The 23946-nt window shown below is 35.5% G+C and overlaps 1 protein-coding gene across 3 annotated transcripts in view; it reads right to left on the bottom strand.

Moving 5' to 3' along the window:
* Positions 1-23946, bottom strand: part of ESF1 (ESF1 nucleolar pre-rRNA processing protein homolog) — a 68826-nt gene that overhangs the window by 39996 nt on the left and 4884 nt on the right. For 2 of the 3 annotated variants that reach the window (XM_037984752.2, XM_073008415.1), the window contains exons 3-9: positions 19917-20299; positions 19210-19323; positions 16588-16688; positions 15426-15578; positions 14036-14150; positions 10983-11130; positions 4905-5066 (exon numbers count right to left, since the gene is read on the bottom strand). In XM_037984752.2, coding sequence (XP_037840680.2) covers positions 4905-5066; positions 10983-11130; positions 14036-14150; positions 15426-15578; positions 16588-16688; positions 19210-19323; positions 19917-20299 — 1176 coding nt within the window. The remainder of the gene's footprint in view (positions 1-4904; positions 5067-10982; positions 11131-14035; positions 14151-15425; positions 15579-16587; positions 16689-19209; positions 19324-19916; positions 20300-23946) is intronic. The other variant, XM_073008417.1, reaches the window with a different exon arrangement.

Genomic DNA, 23946 nt, shown 5'->3' with positions numbered 1-23946 from the left:
ATGTCTGGCTCCAAACTACCTCTCTGATCTCAGTTACTTCTCTCCTCCACTCTAGTCACACTGTTCTCCTTGGATTCCTCAAACACAAGAGACAAAGTATAGCTTCAAGGATACTCCTTTGCTACTTCCTCTGCTCACACAGTCTTCCTGGGCCAGGATCACTCCCTGACCTCTAATTCCTTTAGATCCTGGTCAAATATGTTTCTTATATATCTGTCACCTGTTTGGTCTCTCCTTCATGAGATTATAAGATCTGTGAGTACAGGGATTTTTATGTTTTGTTCACACAGTGTATAGAATAATTCCTGGCACAGAGTAGGTGTTCAGTAAGTATTTGATGGAATAACGAAGGGAAGTTGGGGTTCTGGAGAACGCTGAGTAGAAAAAAGACCAGCTATCCATTTCACTAGTATCTATGAAGCCAGAGATAGCTAAGAAAAACAGGACTTGCATCATATTTAATATTTTAAGATTATAAACAAAGAAACATGACATTATTTGTTTATTTCTGGATGGAATTTCATATATAGTTTATATTCAGCTTGCATTATCTACAAAAAATATTATGTAGATTAACTAGACTATTAATACAGGGGAAATTATATAAAGAGAGAAAACTGATTACACTTCATTTATACATGTATTACAAATTCCCCAACAAGGTACATTTCTTGATGAAGGCCCAACTGGCTAATTACATGCATCACCTTATCTACTCATTAGTTAAGTTGGCAGGATACCTTTAGCAATGCATTGAGATAGGAAATATAGCTCCACATACATCAAAATAATTAAGAATAACTTTCTTTAAAAATTTTATAATTCAACATTTTTACTTATTTATAATCCTAATTAATAAAATCGTATTATCACATTTCCATAGGAACTAAAATACTGATAGAAAGAGTAGCTCATTCCAGTTGTTATACCCACGAACCTGTTATCAGTTCCCTTAACACTTACCCTTAAAAGAAATTAAACTCCTCATGTACTATACTGTATAACCCAATGTGAAAAGGTAGAAAGTTTAAATGGTCTCAACTAGAATTTCTTTGGAAAAATCAAACAAAACCATAACAAATGTTAGTGATTAAGAGTACTTATTTTCCTGAAGAGATTAATATTTTGGAGATTCAAGCTACAGAATCAATGAATGATATGGTGTAATCTCACACTGACCCTCTGTGGTTTACTGAAGTATAACATCAAAAAAGTCCTGAGGTTCAAGGTAACTGTTACCAAAAACACACATTTCTTAAGACATAAATTCACTGAAATACACACGTCATGAAAGTACTTTGTAGTTTATAACGTTTATAAGTATCTCTAAGCAAAAAAGGTATTATTAGTTCCAAATTCCATACGAATAAGCTGAGGTACAGAAAGACTGTTCAATGATCGTGTGTGTGTGTGTGTGTGTAGATATATGTGTGTGTGTGTGTGTATATATATATATAAAAAAAACACAGAAAAGCTCTTTACACTTGTATGTGCATGCGTGCATGTACCAATACCCCATTACGGGCCTTCAAAATATTACAGTTTAAGACTTTTGAAAACTCATCATACATTAAAATATCAATTTTCCCCTATTCAATTAAAAGTAAAAAATACATACCCATTGTTGATGATAATTCCGTGAAACTGACACTCTTACTGATTGTTGAAGGTATTATAAGCTGGTACAACACTTTCAGAAAGCAATTTGGCAATAACTTAAAGACACAAAAAGTATTCTGCCCTTTCTTAGTAATTCTATTTCTGGGAAACTATCCTAAGAAAATAATTCAAAATATGGAAAAAGTTATAGGTTATTTATAACATCCCAGATACTTGGCATCTGAGATTTAACATTTGAGGTTTTGACACTGGTAGTTTTAACAGCTTGTGAGAGAACCACAGGTTGATCTACAGCACATGTAAAGTTGCTGTGTGAGCAAGGAAGTCACGTAACTAACTGGTGAGTTAAGCCTGAATGCTAGTATCAGCTTCTCATTGTGGCCTGGTTGTTCTCTACTAGTCCTGGCATGCTTGGAAACATTTCTAGGCTGGAAGAGATGAACAACACACCTTTGTTTTAAAAGTTTTTAAAATTAAAAGGCCCTGAAAAAGCAAGCAGTTACTTGGCTGCTGATGAAAATGAAGAGATTTAAGAAAAGCTTGATATTTTAGGGTTTGAGATCTGTCCTGTTTTTTTTTTTTTCAATGTTGTAGGTCCACTGTAGTGAAAGATTAGTAACCTAATAAAATATTCAACAACAAAGAAATGGTAAATTAAACTGTAATCTTCTTAACCAGTGGTTGAATTAGGATAGTGGAATTATAGAAGATACTCTTTCATTTTACATTTTCACTTCATAAGGTCAACATTACCCTAATACCAAAAACCAATACAAGAATGAAAAACTACAGATCATATTCCTCTTTGCCACAAGTACAAATATTTTAAATAAAATATTACTAAATTAAGCTAGGAATATACAAAAAGATAAGGTATCATAACCAAGTTGGGGTTTATCCCAGGAAACGTAAGAACTGCTTAAACTTTCCAGTTACAGATAACAGGTGTAAATACCACTTTTAGGTATCTGCCCTACATAACTATGTTTTGTTTGTTTGTTTCAGACAGGGTCTCATTCTGTTGCCTAGGCTGGAGTGCAGTAGCATGATCACAGCTAACTGCAGCCTCAACCTCCGTGAGCTCAGGTGATCCTCCCACCTCAGCCTCCGCAGTAGCTGAGACTACAGGCGTGTGCCACCACACCTGGCTAATTTTTGTATTTTTTTGTAGAGATGGAATGGTTTTGCCATGCTACTCAGGCTGGTCTCGAACATCTGAGGCTCAAGTAATCCACCCACCTTGGCCTCCAAAAGTGCTGGGATTACAGGCGTGAGCCACTGTGCCCAGTCTCATAATTATGTTAATAAAGATGCAATCTAGATGTGGTCCACTTAGTGTGGGAACCTATATCATATACCTGTAACTTATAACTGGCATTATATATTTTTGAAATATTTGCTATAGAACACCTCAATCCAGTTTATTTTAGATCTGCTTTCTCAAACAGACAACTGAACACTTCAATTTTAAAATGTTCATATTAAAATATATTCAATAAGCTCATTCTAAGATTAGAATTAAACTACAATGTATTCAACTTAAAAGACAGAATTCAACATTTCTTGGAATTGTAAAGTCAAGGGACTCAAGTAAAATATTTCTTCACAGACATCTCTGAGTGGCATGATTATGTAGCCTTATTGTGGAGATTTACTGACACAGAGAGCTCAACCCCTTAAAGCAGCCTTCGGTTCTTTTGTGAGATAATTCTAATAACATAGAGAATTCCTCTTTATATTATTACATTAAAATCTACCTTCCTTCAACTTTTATCCAGTGGCAGTAGTGCTAACCTGTGAGGTAATAAAAGAGATTAAGTCTCCATTTACATATTCTGCAAGTATTTAAAAATAGCTGTTAATATCACTTTTTAGACTTTTCCTCTCCAAGTCAAATCAATTGAGTTCTCCCAACCACTTGTCATATGATACAACAGTAAACTTCATTTGTTCTCACCACCACTTCCTGCAAAAGCCAAACATTTAAAACAAATGGGTTGCAACACAGCACTTCATTCCTGTAGGAATATGCAGCAGATCATCCTAGCAAATTTACTACAATAGCCAGTGTCCATCCTAGCAAATTTACTACAACGGTCAGTCAATCCTCAAATATCAAAATACACTAATTTTTTCCCAAATAAAAACCCATGTAAACAAATGTTTTATTCCCACTACAAAAGCATGCTACTTGTAAAAATGGAATTGATAACAGAACACTTTAAAGTTTTAAGCAATGGTATTCCTACAACTAGTTAGTACTCTTTCTCCTAGAAACTAATACAGGCTAAAGAACTGAATCCTTATCCAAAAATATATCTGGTTTTAAAAGTTATACATATATATAATATAAACAGCAGTAACCTACAAAAACAGTATTGGCTGCAAAAGTCCATGCTGATTTGCCCAGCACTGTTGAAAAAAATGTGTACAGTAGTCCCCCACTATCTGAGGAGGATACATTCCATGACCCATAGTGAATGTCTGAAACCGTGGATAGTACTGAACCCTATAGATAGTATGTTTTTTCCTGTACATCTATACCTATGATAAAGTTTAACTTATAAATTAGGCACAGTAAGAGATAAACAACACCAACAATAAAATAGAACAATTACACTGTAATAAAAGTTATGTGAATATAATCTCTTTCCCTCTTTCTCTTTCAAAGTATCTTATTGCACTATACTGGGTAACAAACTGCAGAAAGTGAAACCATGAAAGAGGGGCAACTGCTGTTTACTAGAGAATGATCCCATTTATCCCAGCTTTTATCTTTGTTTAGCTTTGACATGGTTGTAATTAGTTTTGTATTACTATTATTTTACTCTACTATGCTATATTTCTTTGACTATTTGCAGCAAGACTGAAGATGGAAGACTATGTAATACATATTTTGTGTTAGGGAAACCTCATGAATTAAGGACTAGTGGGGGTTATGGAAGAAAAGGTCACTTAAGAATTAAACATATTCAAAAGAAGTGTAATAACTTTAGAATACATGGTGCCTGGATTCAAGTTTCCATATCTTGAGAATACAGGCTCAAACCTAGAAAACGCTACTCTGATAAATGGATAGGAATAATTTATAGTTAGTAAATCAAAGAAACCAATTAAGAATAAGCTGGTAACAGTCTAAAATGCTAGTCATTAAGTTAGTTATATGGTGTATGCAAATACGATGTTAAGGTCCTCACCAAAACTTTTCCAGCTCCTTCATATTTAAAATGTAGTCAACATACTGAAATTGGAAAAAGAGAAAACATTTAGTAACTAATTCTTACCTGGAACCCATTTAATTTCCATTTCCATGTCATTTTCTTTGCCTTTCTTTTCTTTCTCTTGAATAACCTGCAAGAGCTGCCTGTATTTAGCAATTTGTTCTTCATCATCCTTCTGACTTTTCTTTGTTTTCCCATCTTCTTCTACCTTGACTCCATCATCACCTAATGAAAAGAAAACTTCACTTAATACACAGAAACAATTCACTTCTAACTCTAGTCTTCAGATCTTATGGTCACTCTCTTCTAAGAGATGCTGCTAAGACCATAGGATATCAAAATCAGACTTAAATTTCTGAAAATTAAATGAAAGACCTTAGGGTCTCATGTAGAATAAAAATCAGTTGCAATATAAATTTGCACTGTCACAGTAGTACGCTTGGGAATTCCCCCTTTTTATTAAAATTTATATTGGACAATAACTCTGCAGTCACATAACATCTTTGGGCTTCTCTTTCCTGTAAGTTGCAAGATAATGAAGATGGCATTTTATCCCTCTTTATGTCCTCCACTATCCAGCACAGTGGCTTTAAAATGTTATGCTGAATAAATGTAGGTTGAATACTGTTGGGATGAATTTGGTTTGCAGATTCAGCTATTCAGACTGAAGAGAAGAGATAAAGGCAGTTGTTTATAATCCAAACCCAAGAATATTGGAACCTTTCCATTTTTGAGTAAGCACGCTTACTCCAACGATCTCATTAATATATTAAGAATAAAAATGAATTAGGAGTTACTTCAATTAATTTCACTGTGTGGAAAAATATTCACATTTGCACTTCCTAGTTCTACAAAAATAATTAAAATACAAAGAAACAGTATAAAATTCACAGGCAACAAATACCCAAGAAAAAAATACACCAAAAAGTTTGTTCTACATTTCCACTGCAAGTCTCCAAATCAAAAACAAATCAGAAACCTGGGTTTTAATGCAAAACATACAGACTTACTGAACTGACTGTCTCAAGTAAAGGAAACTCTACTAGCAGAATAATGAAGTCCCTCTCCTCTATAACCTATGGCTAACTGCTCACCAAAAATGTCTGACATTATTAAGCATTTAGCTGGGAAACATCAGTGTCAACAGATTGTCCTTTTATCTTTTTTAATTTTTAAAATTCATTTATTTTTTCTTTTTTCAGCAAGTTCATACAATCAATGTCCTTACATCTTAAAAAGGTGATATGGAAAAAACTGGTTACGTAAATATTTCTATATGTATATATATTTTTTTTCTTAAAATAAATAAAAAATGGTCCAGGACATTCTTTCCATCCTGTCACACTTTTATTTTCATTCAAACAGCTGAAATTCATTTTTTTCCTGTTTGTGCTTTGTGCCACAATAATAATGTTGGATGGAATTCTGTCATGTATCCCGTAATTCAATGGATAAAACATCAGGAACACATTAACAAATGGCAAAGTATTTCTTTCTATTAAAAGCTTACTTCTGAAAACATAATTAGAAGCAAGCTCCTTCCAGGTTGAAATTTTAGTGGTAAGTCTCTGATGGCTTACTTTAAACTGATTTTTTTCCAGTACTGAAATTTTACATTCTGAAGCTCTAAAATGTGGGGTAAGTCATGTAGCTCTGTTTTTTCCCAATTCAAGGACACTAGTTTGTGAAAGCCTTAATACTATATCAGGAGTGAACAAATAATAATTCTAACAGCAAGCCACCCTGCTATGCTCTCTTATAAACAATAATCAGAAATATTCAGTAGCTTTAAGGCATTCAAATATGCTGATGTATCTATGAGAAGTACAAAATTAGAGATTATAGTAAATTTGTAATCAATTAAAATACAGAAGAAAAATATATGCTTTAAAAAAACTTGGTGTATCTCAAACAAAAAGCCATTATTTATTAAATTTCTTTTTTTTTTTTTGAGATGGAGTCTCGCTCTGTCGCCCAGACTGGAGTGCAGTGGCGCAATCTCAGCTCATTGCAAGCTCCGCCTCCCAGGTTCACGCCATTCTCCTGCCTCAGCCTCCCGAGAAGGCAGGACTACAGGCATCCATCACCACGCCGGGTTAATTGTTTTGTATTTTTAGTACAGTGGGGTTTCACCGTGTTAGCCAGCACGGTCTCCATCTCCTGACCTCATGATCCGCCCACCTCGGCCTCCCAAAGTGCTGGGATTACAGGTGTGAGCCGCCGTGCCCGGCCTATTTATTAAAGATTTCAGAAATAAAAATACAAGATAGAAGGTACATAATTTCAGTCTTTCCAACCATAAGCCTGGTACTATTAGAGCCTCATTTCACAGCTATGGAAGAAAGATATAGGGGCTTTAGTAAACCTAACCTATGTACAGTGAAGTTAGGAATTGAAACCAGCAGAGCCCAAGCTCTTAACAAGAATGTATTAACAAATTATTGCTTATTTATTCACAATATTAGCTGCCCTCATGTCAAAAATGTCATTTTAAAATTTAGTTCGGTTCTCCCAAAACAGAAATCTACTTGAACAACTTGTATCCAATCTTCACAAGTGTACATAAACAGTTATCTTTTTTCCTTTATTTTACAGCTGATGTGAAGAAAAACTTTTCAGAATTTTCAGAAAAGTTCTAAATGCCCACATAGGCATACAAATAAAAAAGAAATACTGATAAATCATTATGTCTTTCTCCATATCTATGAGGAGAAAAGACACAGAGGATCGTTGAAGAAATTACTCAGCTGTTCTGTGAACAATAAAAAAATAAAATGGTCATCCAGTTATTTGGAACACCAAAGAAAATTAACAAGCATCTGCCACTAAGGCCTTAAAAAAAATATGAGGCCCTTTGCGCCCAACTTAACTCCCATTGCAAATACACATTTTCAAAGAGTATTAAATACTTAAGCAATTATGTGGTTGTATTAATAAGAGATGTCTGAACAAAGAAACCAGAATGATTAAACATGATTTTCCATACTGTTAAAGAATAGTATTTTATGAAAAGCTTAGAAAAATGAAGCACTGTCTTCAGGAGTCTAAAAGAAACAGTGATAGACCAATCATGGGATCTCGGAAACTCAAAGTTTAACTGCACTATGGTCATACTAAAGAAACATTTCAGGATTTATTTAATTTGACATTTAGGCTATAAAAATAATACATATACAAAAGGAAAACAAAAAAGCTATGAAAAATGTTAAGCCACAAATTAGAGAATATTCATTCTTGCTAATTTAAAATACTTATATCTACGTTTAACATTTATGGGTTCTTCACTTTCTGTCAGCATTAAATCTCTTACTTACAATTTTTCATGAATGGGAATTCTTCTATTAGATAAGAAGAATGAAGATGTGAAGGTATTAGGCAAATAGTATCAACCAAAAGTTGACATGAAATTACAACCAGGCAACCAATTTCCAAACAGAGACAGATCAAATACAGGGAAAAAGAGTTTTGTGGCTTTATTTCCACAAAGTGAGCTATTTTAAGCAAAGAGCATATACATTTAAAAGTACAGCTGATTCTTGAACAACATGGAGGTTAGAGGCGCCAACCCCAGGCACAGTAGAAAATCCACATGTGGCCGGGTACGGTGGCTCAAGCCTGTAATCCCAGCACTTTGGGAGGCCGAGACGGGCGGATCACGAGGTCAGGAGATCGAGACCATCCTGGCTAACACAGTGAAACCCCGTCTCTACCAAAAAATACAAAAAGATAGCTGGGCGAGGTGGCGGGTGCCTGTAGTCCCAGCTACTCGGGAGGCTGAGGCAGGAGAATGGTGTAAACCCGGGAGGCGGAGCTTGCAGTGAGCTGAGATCCGGCCACTGCACTCCAGCCTGGGCGACAGAGCGAGACTCCATCTCAAAAAAAAAAAAAGAAAGAAAAAAAGAAAATCCACATGTATCTTTTGATTCTCCCAAAACTTAACTAATAGTCTACTGTGCAGTGGAAGCCTTACAAATAATACAGTCAGTTAACACATATTTTGTATACGTATTATACACTGTATTCTTATAATAAACTAGAGAAAATAAAATAGTACTAAGAAAATCGTAAGGAAGAGAAATATATTTCCTATGCATTACATGGAAGTGGATCATTGTAAAGGTCTTCATCCTCATTGTCATCACTGGGTAGGCTAAGGAGGAGCAGGAAGAGGGGCTGGCCTTATAGTTTCACGGGTGCCAATTGCAGAAGAAAACCCATGTATAAGTGAACCCACACAGTTCAAACCCATGTTGTTCAAGAGTCAATTGTACACCATTAATTGTTTCAAGCATTTAAAAGAAAAAAAAAAAAAAAAAGGCCAGGACCAGAGGCTCATGCCTATAATTCCAGCACTTTGGGAAGCTGAGGCAGGTTGATGGCTTGAGGTCAGGAGTTCGAGACCAGCCTGGCCAACATGGTGAAACCCCATCTCTACTAAAAATACAAAAATTACCCAGGCATGATGGCAAGCACCTGCAATCCCAGCTACTCAGGAGGCTGAGCCAGGAGAATCACTTGAACCCAGGAGGAAGAGGTTACAGTGAGCCCAGAATGTACCGCTACACTCCAGCCTGGGTGACACAGCAGTACTCAAAAAACAAAAACAACTTGAATAAAGATAAAGATAATTTGAGAACTTCTTAACAGCAAGCTAAGTACTTCAGACTAACTCTTTCATTGAAGACATTAAGTTGGAATTAAGCTGGATTAAATATTTTATAAAGCTTCAAAGAGGTTAAAAAAAGAAAGAAAAGTTTCAAAGAACTGTCAAGTTAGAGAAGACTTACTATGTCAAAAACAAGAAGGGAATATTAGAGGGATGACTCCAGGGTTAAAGACCTGTTTGGTCTGAGATCATTTCCTGTTTCCTGATCCACAGAACAAAGAGCCATGAAACTCAACTGTGGTTTCAGCAGCCTTTCAGAACCAAGAAGACAAAAGTTAAAGGCCAAACAAAAGAGGGAATTTCAATTGGTACCTTGATATTAAGCAGCCACCCAGAGGGATATACTCCCAGGGATATGGTCAATCTGAAGTAAACCAGCCCTTATACAGACTTTAACCACCTGCAGAAGCCAGAGAACCTAAGTCTTAACATTTGGAGAAATGTGGTTCTAAACCAACCAAAGTAAATTATTCTCTGATCAAAGATACCCTAACTTCAAATATCAAAGTAACACACAAAGTTCACTAGGCACACAAGTAAACAAGAGAGAAATACCTTGTAAAATGAGACACCAACCTGAAAATACATGAAATATTAAAACTATGAGACTATGAGTAAAAAATACAAAAAGTGGTGTTTCTGACTTGAAATGTAGCCAAATACAACCTCCATAAGTAAAAAATGTAACAACCAAGATTAAGAACTCAATGGAGAGGTCTATCAGCAGATTTAACACTGTTGAAAAGACAACTGGTGATCTGGAAGATAGGTCAGAAGAAAATATCCAGAATGCAGTACAGAAACAACAGATTAAAAACATAAAAGTAGAGACAGGCAAGATATAATGATGAGCTCTAACATGTATTTAGTTGATGTCCTAAAAGGATAAAGAAACATCTGAAAATATAATGGCTGAGAATATTCCAAAACTGAAGAAAGATACCACTCCACAAATAAATGAAACCCAACAACAAACCTCAAACTCCATGAACAAAAAGAAATCTACTCTTATACTTACCATAGTAAAATTGCAGAAAGACAAAAAGAAAGAGAAAACTTTAAAAGCAGTCAAAGGAATAATTATAGAAACAGAGAGTCTACTTTTTAACTAGTTGAAAACATGGACTGTAAAAATATTTAATCAATCTAAATGATGCTCTTATTTTTAAAAAGGCAAATGGGTGGGGGGGGCGGTACCTAAAAGATTGTTTTACTGGTTTACTAGGAAACTGTGCAACCACATGCATTAGGACAAGTCTAGAAGGCCATGCTTGGTTAGGTTGGGATTTTAAACAAAATGTTTATAGTTAAAGAAATTCAGGCAAAGAAAAGATGTTGTTTTTAAATCAATCACTATCTACAGGTATATCTAATACTGTGCATGTGAGCATATTTGCAGACAGAATTTGGCCTTCCCTGTAAAGCTACTGCCAAAGACCTATGTCCATTAATGGTCACTAAAAGATTAACAATACCTTGTAGCTCCTCTTGTATCTCCTCTTCGTCTTCACTAGAGGAAGCTAAGTAGGCTTGAAAATCCATGTCCAAAAGCTCTTCCTTTTTAAACTTCCTGTTGAGCACTGTAATTCTTTCATGATCAGTCTCATCCCAAGTGATTTCCACCTTTCACCAACAAATAAGAAAAAATAACACACAAAAGTGGAAATGTCAACTCAAACTTGTTAAAGAATATATATTATTAACCTGGATGTTTAACTGTAAGTTAGAAGTTAAGACACATTAAAACAAATACATGAATGGTATGATTAATAAATAGTATTCTATTTGTGAAAAGGGAACCATTTCTATTAATTTGTACCTTCTCCCAATTCTCTGCTATCTACAGGATACTCCATTACTGGCAGTAAAAATTAACCAGTGTATAAATTAATTACGGTGAAAAAAAACTAAGAAAATGTACTGGTAAAAAAGTTAACATTATGGGCCAGGCATGATGGCTCACACTTGTAATCCTGCCACTTTGGGAGGCCAAGGCAGGTGGATCACCTGAGGTTAGGAGTTCGAGACCAGCCTGGCCAACATGGTGAAACCCCATCTCTACTAAAAACACAACTAATTAGCCAGGCGTGGTGGCGGTTGCCTGTAATCCCAGCTACTTAGGAAGGCTGAGGCAGGAGAATCAGGAGGCCTGTAATCCCAGCTACTCAGGAGGCAGAGGTTGCAGTGAGCTGAGATCACGCCATTGCACTCCAGCCTGGGCAACAAGACCAAAACTCCATCTCAAAAAAAAAAAAAAAAAGTTAACATTATGAATTAGTGAAAACACGTTTTTCAACCGGAGTTCTAAGATTTCAGGAGATCTGCAAACTATATGAAATCTGTTGAAAAAACAACACAAACTCAGAGGGGCCCATTTAAAAAAAAGATTAAGAACCACTGATGAGAAAAGCATCTATTAGTTGGAAACAGCTTAAACCTCCATGATACATGAATTCATCTAGGATATGACTGATGTGGTGATGACTGGCTCCTGTCCTCTACATAGTCCCTATTCTCATATAAGGCCCTGCTAGATATCTTATCTCCATCATAGGATAGATCCCACATCCTTGGTTTTTGTTTATTCCACTCAGGCCAATCTCCCCAGACAAGGATAGCAAAAGAAACAGCAATTAATCAAGATCCTTAAAATCACTGCCACCTGTCTCAGAAATTCCAGCTAGTCACAGGATTCAGAAATGATCCCTATTCTGATAATTAAGCTTGAGCAGATAACCACCAAACCACTGCTGGCACTAGGATAGATGTTGATGATACAGCCAGGACCCAGGAACTCTACACTGGCTGGCTGGACAGGCTGGCCCTGATCATTATTTTGGTCCTGAAAATAACATGACTTTAATTTCCTGTGACTGAATTTTTTAGACTTTGCTTACTATGTAATGGTAGAGTTTTACTACTCCAGTAACTAATCAATGCCATAGAGTGCCCACCACAGCACAGCAGGTGACAGATACAGCTATTCTCTCTGCTACCAGTCCCTCCTCAGAGAAGCCTGGTGATTTATCACACAGGTTTTGAAAAGCAGAGGGAAGCTAGTGGGCCTATTGCAGAGTACAGCTGTGAACAGAAGGGTTATTGGAAGAAAGAAAAGGGAGAAGGGAGGCCAAGGCGGGTGGATCACCAGAGGTCAGAAGTTTGAGATCAGCCTGACTAACATGGTTAAACCCCGTCTCTATTAAATATACAAAATTAGCTGGGCGTGGTGGTGTGCCCCTGTAATCCCAGCTACTTGGGAGGCTGAGGCAGGAGAATCACTTGAACCTGGGAGGCGGAGGTTGCAGTGAGCCAGGATTGTGCCACTGTACTCCAGCCTGAGTGACAGAGTGAGACTCAGTCTCCAAAAAAAGAAAAAAAAAAAGAAAAGGGAGAAGGAGCCAGGCACAGTGGCTCACACTTATAATCCCAGCACTTTGGGAGGCAGAGGGGAGGATCACCTGAGCTCAGGAGTTCAAGATCAGCCTGGCCAAGATGGTGAAACCCAGTCTCTACTAAAAATACAAAAATTAGCTGGGTGTGGTGGTGAACACCTATAATCCCAGCTACTGGGGAGGCTGAGGCAGGAGAATCACTTGAACCAAGGAGGCAGAGGTTGCAGTGAACTGAGATCGTGCCACTGCACTCCAGCCTGGGCAACAGAGCAAGACTCTGTCTTTAAAAAAAAAAAGAAAAGGGAGAAGGTAGTCACCTAAGTAATAAACTATTTCAATAGACAAAAAACCTTTTGGCTATTTGTTACAAAGCATTAATGTGACATCTATCATACCTTAATTATTCCACATCAATTCTTTTTACAGTTTTGAATCATATCTGCAGAAAAAGGTACTCCTATTTTAAATCTTCACTAGTTTTGTTTAACTGTGCTGCGAGGTAATTTATTATCCACTTCCCCTTATTCCCTAGGATATTAATAACTGATGTATTAGAGTGTACAGGAAAGACAGAAGAGTGTATAGGAAAGACAGAAGAGAAAAAAGAAACAACAGCAGGTAACTGACACAGGCTTAAATGCATAACAAGAATCTGAAAATAGGTTCACAGATATGGTAGATGCAGACACACTTGTGTCTCATTTCTATCTGTACCCATACATTTAAATTTGGAATACTTTGAGGCTGCGAGCAGTAGCTCACAACGCCTGTAATCCAAGCACTTTGGGAGGCCAAGGCGGGAGGATCACTTGAGGTCAGGAGTTTGACATCAGCCTGGTCAATATGATGAAACCCTGTCCCTAGTAAAAATACAAAAATTAGCCAGGTGTAGTGGTGCACACCTGTAAACCCAGCTACTTGGGCAGCTGAGGCACGAGAATCGCTTCATCCTGTGAGGCAGAGGTTACAGTAATCATACCACTGTACTCCAGCCTGGGTGAGAGAGCGAGACTCTGTCTCAAGAAAAAATAATAACAAAAAATTAATACTTTCCATTTTTAAAGATGATATAATATACAAACTCTCTTCATAAAGCAATAGAGTCCAGCTACATATTTTTTAAAGTTAAGAAATACCGTTGATGTTCCCATTGCAGCAGATGTGAAATATTTTGGTTTATATGCTGTTAAATCCACTTCTGAGGCTACATCCTTAGGCTCATCATCAAAAGTAATATCATCTGGTATAAACCTAAGAAGTAAAGAAAAAAAATTTATTTAAACATACACTGCAGTGATAACCATACATATAACTTTCTAAAAGACACACGTTTAAGAGACAATGTTAGACATAACCTCTGTGTATTTCTTAATGAATTCATGTTTGTACAAATTTCTGAAATTCATAAGCTATAACTATAATTCCTCTAAATTTAAAAGAATGCTGGATAGATAGAAACCCTGCATTAGGAGTCAATTAATGAGTCAGGTGCAAGCACATGTGGGTCCCTCACGTTTCAAAAAGATCCAGACTTGATAGTGCAGTCACTGACTACATGTTTTTGTTGTTGCTTTTAGAGAGAGGGTCTTGCTCCATCACCCAGGTTGGAGGGCCATGGCATAATCATGGCTCACTGAAGTCTCAACGGCCTAGGCTCAAGCAATCCTCTACAGGCGTGTGCCAACATACCTGGCTAATTTTTACTTTTAAAATTTTTTGTAGAGACAGGGTCTCACCATGTTGCCCAGGCTGGTCTTGAACTCCTGGGCTCAAGCGATCTTCCTGCTTAGGCCTCCCAAAGTGCTGGGATTACAGGCATGAGCTACTATGCCCAGTTGGCTGTATCGTATTTTAAAGATCAAATATAATTATTAAAGGGTAAGCACTGTGAATACAAAGTATCATATACATGAGGTGTCACTGAAAACAAGTGAAAGCTTAAGGTTGATTCTTACAATTTCCTAATTGTACATTTAGTCATTTACATTTAGAGCAGTATTGTCCAACAGAACTTTCTGTGACAAGGGCAATGTTCTGTATCTGCTCTGTCCAAAATGTAACCATTAATTATTTGAAATATGACTATGCAACTGAATTTTAAATTTTATTTAACTAAAATAACCAAATATGACTAGTGGCTACTATACTGGATAGCATGGATCTAGAGATAACAGTCTGTTAGCAAATTCCTCTGCCCTTTCCTCCATGCATTTTTAAAAGTTAACTTCATTTGGTTCCTAGCTCTAAAAAGCAGTTGCAAGGAAATATCATTGTGTAGGGTACACCATCTTAAAAACAGAGCCAATATGTCTGAAAGGAAAAAGATGTGGGGATGATTCATACATAATACTTTAGCATTTTCTTGTTTTCTTTCTTAGGAGTGATGTTCCATGCAATAGAGTTAACCCAAAAGCAAAAATAATCATTTTAGAATATAAAACAGAGATCACTATCAGTTCAAATATTTTACTTCTTATAATCATGTTGTACCAAAAGACTAAATTGGTAATATATACACTGGATTACCTTAGATCTATGAAAGAACAACTACTTTCAAATTCCAAGCCATCACAATCCTCATAAATTTTACTAGCTGTTTCCGGAGAATCACAGTCTACGACTGCATAATAGTACTTCAGTCGTTTGAATTGATAATCTCTCAATTTTTCTCTAGAGGTCCTAAAGTGGGAAAAACTAATTAAACATACTTATACAGAAACACAAACATTTCCCTTTAAAAAATAAATGTAATTCTTTCAAGAAAAACATATTATAAGCTGGCCTTCATACCAAGCCATCTTTCTTTCATGACTTTGTCTTTATAAACATTAAATACTTAAGCTCAACTTATTATTCTCACAAGGTACAAGTATTTGGATTGGAATATGGTATCTAGGAAAGGAGCATGTGGGAATTATATGTGCTTATCTATAATTTAACTCACAGAATAGTTATTTCATTTTGCTATCACATACCACCTTCTCAAGTAAAGCCAATGAAGATAATTCTATTATAAAACATTAGAAAGGCATTAGCTACAAAGACATTCCTGATCTTGCAAAATATTTAAGAGTCTATAAGTTTAATTTTGCTTAACTGCAACACATTCCTTTTTTTTTTTAAGTTCCACACAAAGCATTGATACAACACATTCTTTGAAGATCTTCATCTGCTCTTACCTATTTAACCCTCATTTTTATTATGTGTAAATATAGCTCCACCTAGTGGCTTAAAAACTATCTGAAATTATTTTCTATATTGCACCATGATGATAAAAAAAATGTTTTATCATTCTTTCACTTTTCTAGTCGATTCTCAAATAAGAAAAATCATATAATTTGAAAGCAAACAGAGCTTCAACGATGTCTCAAAAAAAAAAGCAAAACGTACTAATTCAGAGCAACGAGGCTGAAAGAATTCAAAAGAATTCCAAATCAGTTTAATCATGAAATGTTTTCCAAAAACTGCAATAATTATTTTCATGAATACAGAAATATAAATATACATAAACAAAAATCTTCTTGGAATAATGTACCATTTTAACAGACTTTAAATCTGTTTTGCAACCTGTTTTAACCATGAATGGCACAAGTATAAACTTCAGTTTTAACTATCAAGATGACCAGAATTCTGAACTAATAACATGAATTTATGAGGTTTAGTTTTATTTTCTATAGTGATTTAATACCAGTCCTTTTCTGGGGCATCTTCAGGAATACTTAATAGCTCTACGGGTCCTTGAACTTGCTCTTCCTTCATCCTCTCCTTTCCAAACTCTGAAGGATATATCTAAACAGAAAAAATAGGATCAATGTAATTTGTACATTCCTTTACACAAATATCTAGACCTGTTGAGGTCAGGAACTCTAAAAGTCACGACTTGACTCAATGAAAACAGCAAGGGCGACTCACTTCCAAATCCACTATAGGAAGCTAGAGCATTCTGAGAAATTTTCTTTAAAAATAGATCACTCTGGCTGGAGACTAACAGATACGAGGCTTGAAAAACAAATGGTTCTGAGACCCAAAGGAAAAATTAGAAGCAAAACAAGATGCTAAACTCAAGGAAATCTGAATATAAACACACACACGAAAAGTGAGCAAATTAAATAGTTTACATGAAATACAGAAAAATAAACATATAATGAAAATCAATTTTGTAATAACCAACTTATCTCTGTCATACCATTTACCCAGTGCTTTCTTTAAAGAAATAGAACAGAACTGATGACAACCTTATACTGATTAGGTATAGTCTCGATATGAGAAAAAGGATTCACTCTCACCAGGTGTGGTATTTTCTAAAATCCTGCCTACTTTGAGAGTCAAGAAATAATTGTAGTAATGACATCGCTTTGATACTACTGGGCTTAATACACATTTGTTAATGAATACATGCTTTTTTGAACTGTCTGAAATACGAAATTTATCAACAAGATGATCCAAGTTTTTCTTACTAACTTTAATTGTATATATATACACACAATAGGTTTAATACATAAGTTTATAATATATATATAGAGTCGCATCTTTTGATTCTTTTTTTTCTTCTTAGTTCTAAGTCTAGAAATTCTTACTATCGCCTAAAACACAAGTTTTTAAAATTGTTTCTTTGGCTTGACTTTTAATTTTTTTTCCTTTGCTTCATCTAGAGTTTCGTTGCGGCTATCAGGAGGTAAAGATCTGAATCAAGCTCTCTATCCAATGACTTGTTCATTTGTCCAAATATTCAAGCAGCCTATTTTGATCTAAGTTATCATATAAACTCTATTCTGTTCTACCAATTTGTCCCATTTTTACTCAAACCTGTCAACCCCAATAGCATCATAGAATGTTTAGATATTGCAACTTGTATGATCAGTTTTTATACTTGATCTTAGCCAAAAGGCTGAGAAGTGACAGGGTAAGTTTTTATACTAACATGATTTCTCAAAACTTTATTAGCTACTCTTAATTTGTTTATTCTTTTAGATGATTATTGGTATCCTTTTTCTTAACTTTGACTTGAACTGTGATTTTGATCAAAATTACACTAGAACTGTAGACATAACATCTTTAAATATTTAAACAGTAATACAGGTTGAGCATCCCAAATCCCAAATCCGAAATTCCCAACTTTTTGACTGTCAGCATGAGGTTCAAAGGAAATGCTCACTGGAGCATTTCAGATTTTGGAACTGGGATGCTCAACCAGTAAGTATATATAATGCAATTTTATTTCAAAATCTGAAATTCAAAACACTTCTGATCCCAAGCATTTTGGATAAGGAAGATTCAATCTCTAACAACGATTGAGGGCAGGACTAAATACTGGCACTGCACTAAATACTTAGTGTGAGCTCCTTTATACGTAATCCTTACAGCCACCAATACTATTGTTATATATCCACTTGGATATATTAGAAAGATGTAAACATATTTGAGAGATTAATTAAACGTCCAGGATCACATAGCACTTACGAGAATCAAGATTTGAACCCCGGTCTGTCATAATGCAAAGTCCGGATTCTTAATCATTAGGTTGGCTTGAAATAAGGTGTCTCCAAATCTATGTAAGTTTTTCAAATTTATCAAGTGTTACACTTTACTTCACATAGGTCATTTGTGTTTATTAAGGTAATTCCCAAGTACTTTATATGGTTTTATTTCTAGTATAGATTTTTTTTTTCCTTAATTGGCCAGTGTTAGCAATAAGGAATGCAATTTATTTTTAAAAACAGTTCTTGGCCGGGCGCGGTGGCTCAAGCCTGTAATCCCAGCACTTTGGGAGGCCGAGACGGGCGGATCACGAGGTCAGGAGATCGAGACCATCCTGGCGAACACGGTGAAACCCCGTCTCTACTAAGAATACAAAAAAAAAAAAGCCGGGCGAGGTGGCGGGCGCCTGTAGTCCCAGCTACTCCGGAGGCTGAGGCAGGAGAATGGCGTAAACCCGGGAGGCGGAGCTTGCAGTGAGCTGAGATCCGGCCACTGCAGTCCAGCCCGGGCTACAGAGCAAGACTCCGTCTCAAAAAAAAAAAAAAAAAAAAAAAAAAAAAACAGTTCTTATACCCTGTCCCTTTACTAAGCTTTTATTTCTTTGGGTTTTTAATGTGTAAACAAGCATATAACCTATCAATAATAATAATTTCACCTCTTCCTTTCTAACAGTTACACCTGTTACATAAGTTTCACACTCAATTGTATTAGACAACTTCCACATTATTTTCCTAAAAATGAAAACTATGGCAAAAAAAAAAAAAAAAAAAAAAAAACAGATTTAACTTAAAATGCCTAGAAACATTTACTTCCAAATGAAATGAATTCTCACCTTGATGGAAAATATAACACCTCCTTTAGGTTTAAATGAATTGAACAGAGCCAGCAAATCTTTTGCCTTTAATCTATCCCAGTCCATGTTACAAACTGCTAATCGACGTGTAATCTGAGAAATGAGAAATAAATAGTACATAATCCATATCATTATCAATACTTGAAAGATAAAGATTCTAAAAACGTAATAAATTCTGTCCCCCATCCTCTGAAATTAACAGTACAGTAGTTATCTAAGTGTAATTCAGTATATAAAAGAGAACTTCAAATGAGCCAAAAAATAGTAAAACCGTAACAGATAAGCACTTTCTCTTACCTGCTTCTTGTTAAATCAGAACATGATCATGAGCTGATTTTTTAAGTACCAAGTTTAAGCTATTTTGCCATGCATGCATGAGTAAGGAAGTTGAGTATGTTACCCTGCAACATTTCTATTAGGTGCCATACAAACAGAAATATAAACTACTAGCCAAAACAAGTATTAAAAATTTCACGCAACTTTTAATTATTTATGTAAAGCTTCTTCCTTATCTGCTTGGACATCTTCTAGTTCACATAATTATATTCCATATCAAATTTTAATCAGAATCATCAAGAATACTATTACCAATAAGCTTTTCCCACTTAATGACACCAATTCTACCACCCATAAAAGCTCCCTGTACTGTGTTTTTCACAAATAATCTTGTTTATTCAAAAGGTTACCTCATCAGCACGAGGAGCATCTTTATCTAATTCTCTCCAAGCATGCTCAAAACCAGATTCTTCTGGAAACAAATCTGCCATATCATCTTCATCTTCAGAACTAGTTTCTATATTTCCTTTACCCCTTGCTAGATCAGGGCCACTGTCACTTTCATCATCATCCTCACTATCCTCATCTTCATCTTCCTCTTCATCCTCTTCATCTTCACTTCCATCATCATCATCACCTGAAGCTCTACCAACACCTGTAATTTCACTTTCAGATTCTTCATCACTTCCACTAACACTTTCTGAATCTTCCTCCAGAGCATCTATGTCAAACATTTCAACATCTGTCAAGTTTTCAAAACCATCACTGTCTCTTGTCATTATAGGTGGAACCACTGCAAAATATTAAAGGGGAAAGAAATTAAGAAAAGATATACATTAAACTGAATTAAACTGAATCCAAATTATTTTGATATCAAATCCAATAAAAATATGATTTCTATGAAACACAGTAAAGGCAAATATAAATTCAGTAAATGCTTAGTCAATTTTTATGATAGAAATCCTAACCACAACTTCCATGAAACAGAGTAAAGGAAAATACAAATTCAGTAGACACTTAACCAAGTTATTTAACAGAAATCCTAACACATGCTCACATCATGCAAGTAGATCCAGACATTCATCCAATACTTAACAGTGTGCCTCCTATGTGCTAAGTGCTCAATATATGATAGTTGGCAAAAGAAAAGCAAACAGTGCTCTCAGTGAAACTTCTAGCTGAGTGAAAAGAATACATGAATAGATGACAAATAAAATCAATACACAGAAAAAGTTAAAATCACAACTAAGATATTCAAGAAAGAATGTTTTCTGAGGGGATATAACAGGGTCCCTAAGTGAGTGATAACTGAGCTGTTACTTGAAGGATGAAGAGGATTAAACAGTCAAAAGTTAGACTAATAGATGGAAATTTGTTTAAAACAGCAAGGAAGGTACCTGTAAAAATCTGCCAATAGGAAAAAGCCAACAATCATATCCAGATCACAGATAGCACAGAATCAAGTAACAAATGGAAATGAAGAGTTAAGTAGAGGCCAAGCTATCTAAAAACCATATAGAGAGCTTGGAGTTTTTCCTAAAAGCACTGGGAAGACACTGCTGTTTTCAAAAAACAGGATGTCATCTTCTTTTGGATACTGTCATCTTCAGACTTGCATATTGAGGAGATCACCTTGACTGGGGAAAGTGAAGAACAGATGTGAATATAGCAAAGGTAGTACAGTACACAAGGCAAGAAACGAAGGTACCACTAAGTTGGGTGGCAGTATGTATGCAGAGAAGTACATGGATCTCAGAGTCAGTTAGGAAGTGAAACCAATAATAATTACCGACTGGAGATTTGATATGGGGAATGAGAATTTTGGAAGTGTCAAAGATGAGTTATAGCTTCTTAGCTTTCAGAGCCAGCTAGCTAAGAAGATGGATAGATGAAAAGGGAACACTGGATTTGAACTAGTTTGTTTGGTGGAGGGAAATCATGAGCTCAGTTTTGAATATGTTGAATATGAAGTGCCACTCAGTCATCTAAAAGAAAGGATCAATAATAAGAGTATACAGCTTAGAGAAGTCTGGGTTGGAGATCAGTGACTCATTCATATGTAGTTGACAACAGAAGCTGTGATGTGGATAAGATCACCTATAAAGACAGAGAAATAATATTTACAACTTTTCTGCCAGGTCTTGAACTTTGTAATCAACTGTAATGATTAGCAATACACCAAGATTAAAAGACTGTTTTTGCTTAAGTTGGAAATTTTAGTCCTCACAACTCGGAAAGGGCTCATTTCCTACTTCTAAAGCAATCTCAAACTTCTGTCTACTGGGTGTGTAGATATATCTTATACGTTTTATTCATCTTTAAATTGGAGCTTATGTTTCTGCTTACAAGCTCTAAGTTTGTAGAATTAAGAATGAAATTGGAACTAAGTTTCTTTTGGTCCTATAATCTTACAATAACCATTCATTGAGCAAGTATTTATTATTTACTACATACAAAGAATTGAGCCAGGATAAGGAAAAAGAGAGAAGATTTGTAACATGATCTCATGCTCTTGATGGATTCATAAATAAAAGGTAACAGTTTACTGATTTATAAACCTATCTTCTCAATCACTATACAGTGAGAAACATCTAAATTTGCCTGCAAAGAAGTATTTATAAAAAGGCTTCACAAAGATACAATTTGACCTGAAACTAACTGAATGAAAAGGTATTCTGTTAGAAGGAAAAGCAAGAAATGGGCTTTTATGTTACCACCACAAGGAAGCAGGGGTTAATAAAAAAAATAACTAGCCAATAGAAGTGAAAAACGCCAAAATGAAGGCATTGTCACAGATTGTGTATGAGATCAGAAAAACACAACACTGAAAGTTACAAGGTAAGCAGAATTCACTTTTAAGCAACAAGCTTAGAAATAACATTTTACAGACCCAGTCTATCTAGTATTGCAATATTTCTCAATTGTCAATCATTATATCATTTTCATGATTGTTAAATATCATTTATATATTTTTTAATAGAATTTTCTAAAAATTAGCTTTGTTCTAAACAATATTCCTGAAGTCACAGAAGTGATGGGGTAATTACACTGTTTTCTAAGATACTGACATGGTACATAACTATTAATATTTTAAAAGTTTGAGTATCATCAAAAATCTTCTCACTTATGACAATGGTATACACACCACGCTTTGGGTTGTATAATAATAAAGTGTTGCGTAAGAGACTTAAAGAGGTCTTCTATTTTAATGTTTTTAACAATATCAACTACACTCAGAATATCTGTTCATTCAATAAGTATCTGCAGCTGAGTGCAGTGGCTCATGCCTGTAATCCCGTCACATTAGGAGGCCAAAATGGGAGGATCTTGAGCCCAGAAGTTTGAAACAAGCCTGGGCGACATGGCAAAACTCTGTCTGTATAAAAACACAAAAATTAGCTGGGCATGGTGGGGTGCACCTGTGGTCCCAGTGACTCGGAAGGCTGAGGTGGGAGAATCACCCGAGCCCAAGAAGTTGAGGCTGCAGTGAGCTGTGATTGTATCACTGCACTCCAGCCTGGGCAGTAGAGTGAGACCCTGTCTCCAAAAAACAAAAAAAGATAAAATAAAACCCAAAAAGTATCTGCTTAGAGCCCACAATGTACACAGCCTTGTGCAAGACAATGTGGGGTTACACAAATATAAACAACTGTCTCTACTCCTAGACGGTATTACTCTAGTAGTGACAGTAAATATTACTACTTATCCAGCAACTTCAAAAAAAAAAAAAAACCATTTACCATTTTCCTCCAATTATAAACATAATAAATGATCATTAGAAACTAAAAACAATTAGGAAAATATGGTTAATAAATTAAACAAAGGTGACTACTAATTTTTCATTCAAAGATAACTGGTGATTTTAGTATATAACCATATCTCTAAATTTGCTTTCTCTGATTTAAATACTAACTTTTTTTAACTGGTCATATCATTTGTTATTTTGTAACCTATTTTTTAAACTTCATATATCATAGATGTTTGCATATAACATTTAATCAATCTCTTAATGATCTGTTACCATTTTATTTTTATTTTCATTTTTTGAGACAGTGTCTTGCTCTGTTGCCCAGGCTGGAGTGCAGTGGTGCGATATTGGCTCACTGCAAGCTCCACCTCCTGGGTTCAAGTGATTCTCATGCCTCGGCCTCCCAAGTAGCTGGGATTACAGCTGTGCACCACCATGCCCAGCTAATTTTTGTATTTTTACAAAATTTTTGTAAAAATTTTGCCATGTTGGCCAGGCTGGTCTCAAACTCCTGACCTCAAGCAATCCACCCACCTCGCATTCCCAAAGTGCTGGGATTATAGATGTCAGCCACCGTGCCCAGCCAGTTACCATTTTATTTCAAAAATAATGCTGCAATGCACATTCTTTGCACACACCCAATTATTTATGTAAAACATATTTAGGAGTGCAAGTGCTGGGCATGAACATTT

Source organism: Chlorocebus sabaeus, chromosome 2, assembly GCF_047675955.1.
Source record: "Chlorocebus sabaeus isolate Y175 chromosome 2, mChlSab1.0.hap1, whole genome shotgun sequence".
Taxonomy (NCBI): domain Eukaryota; kingdom Metazoa; phylum Chordata; class Mammalia; order Primates; family Cercopithecidae; genus Chlorocebus; species Chlorocebus sabaeus.
This window is presented reverse-complemented; position numbering and strand designations above follow the sequence as displayed.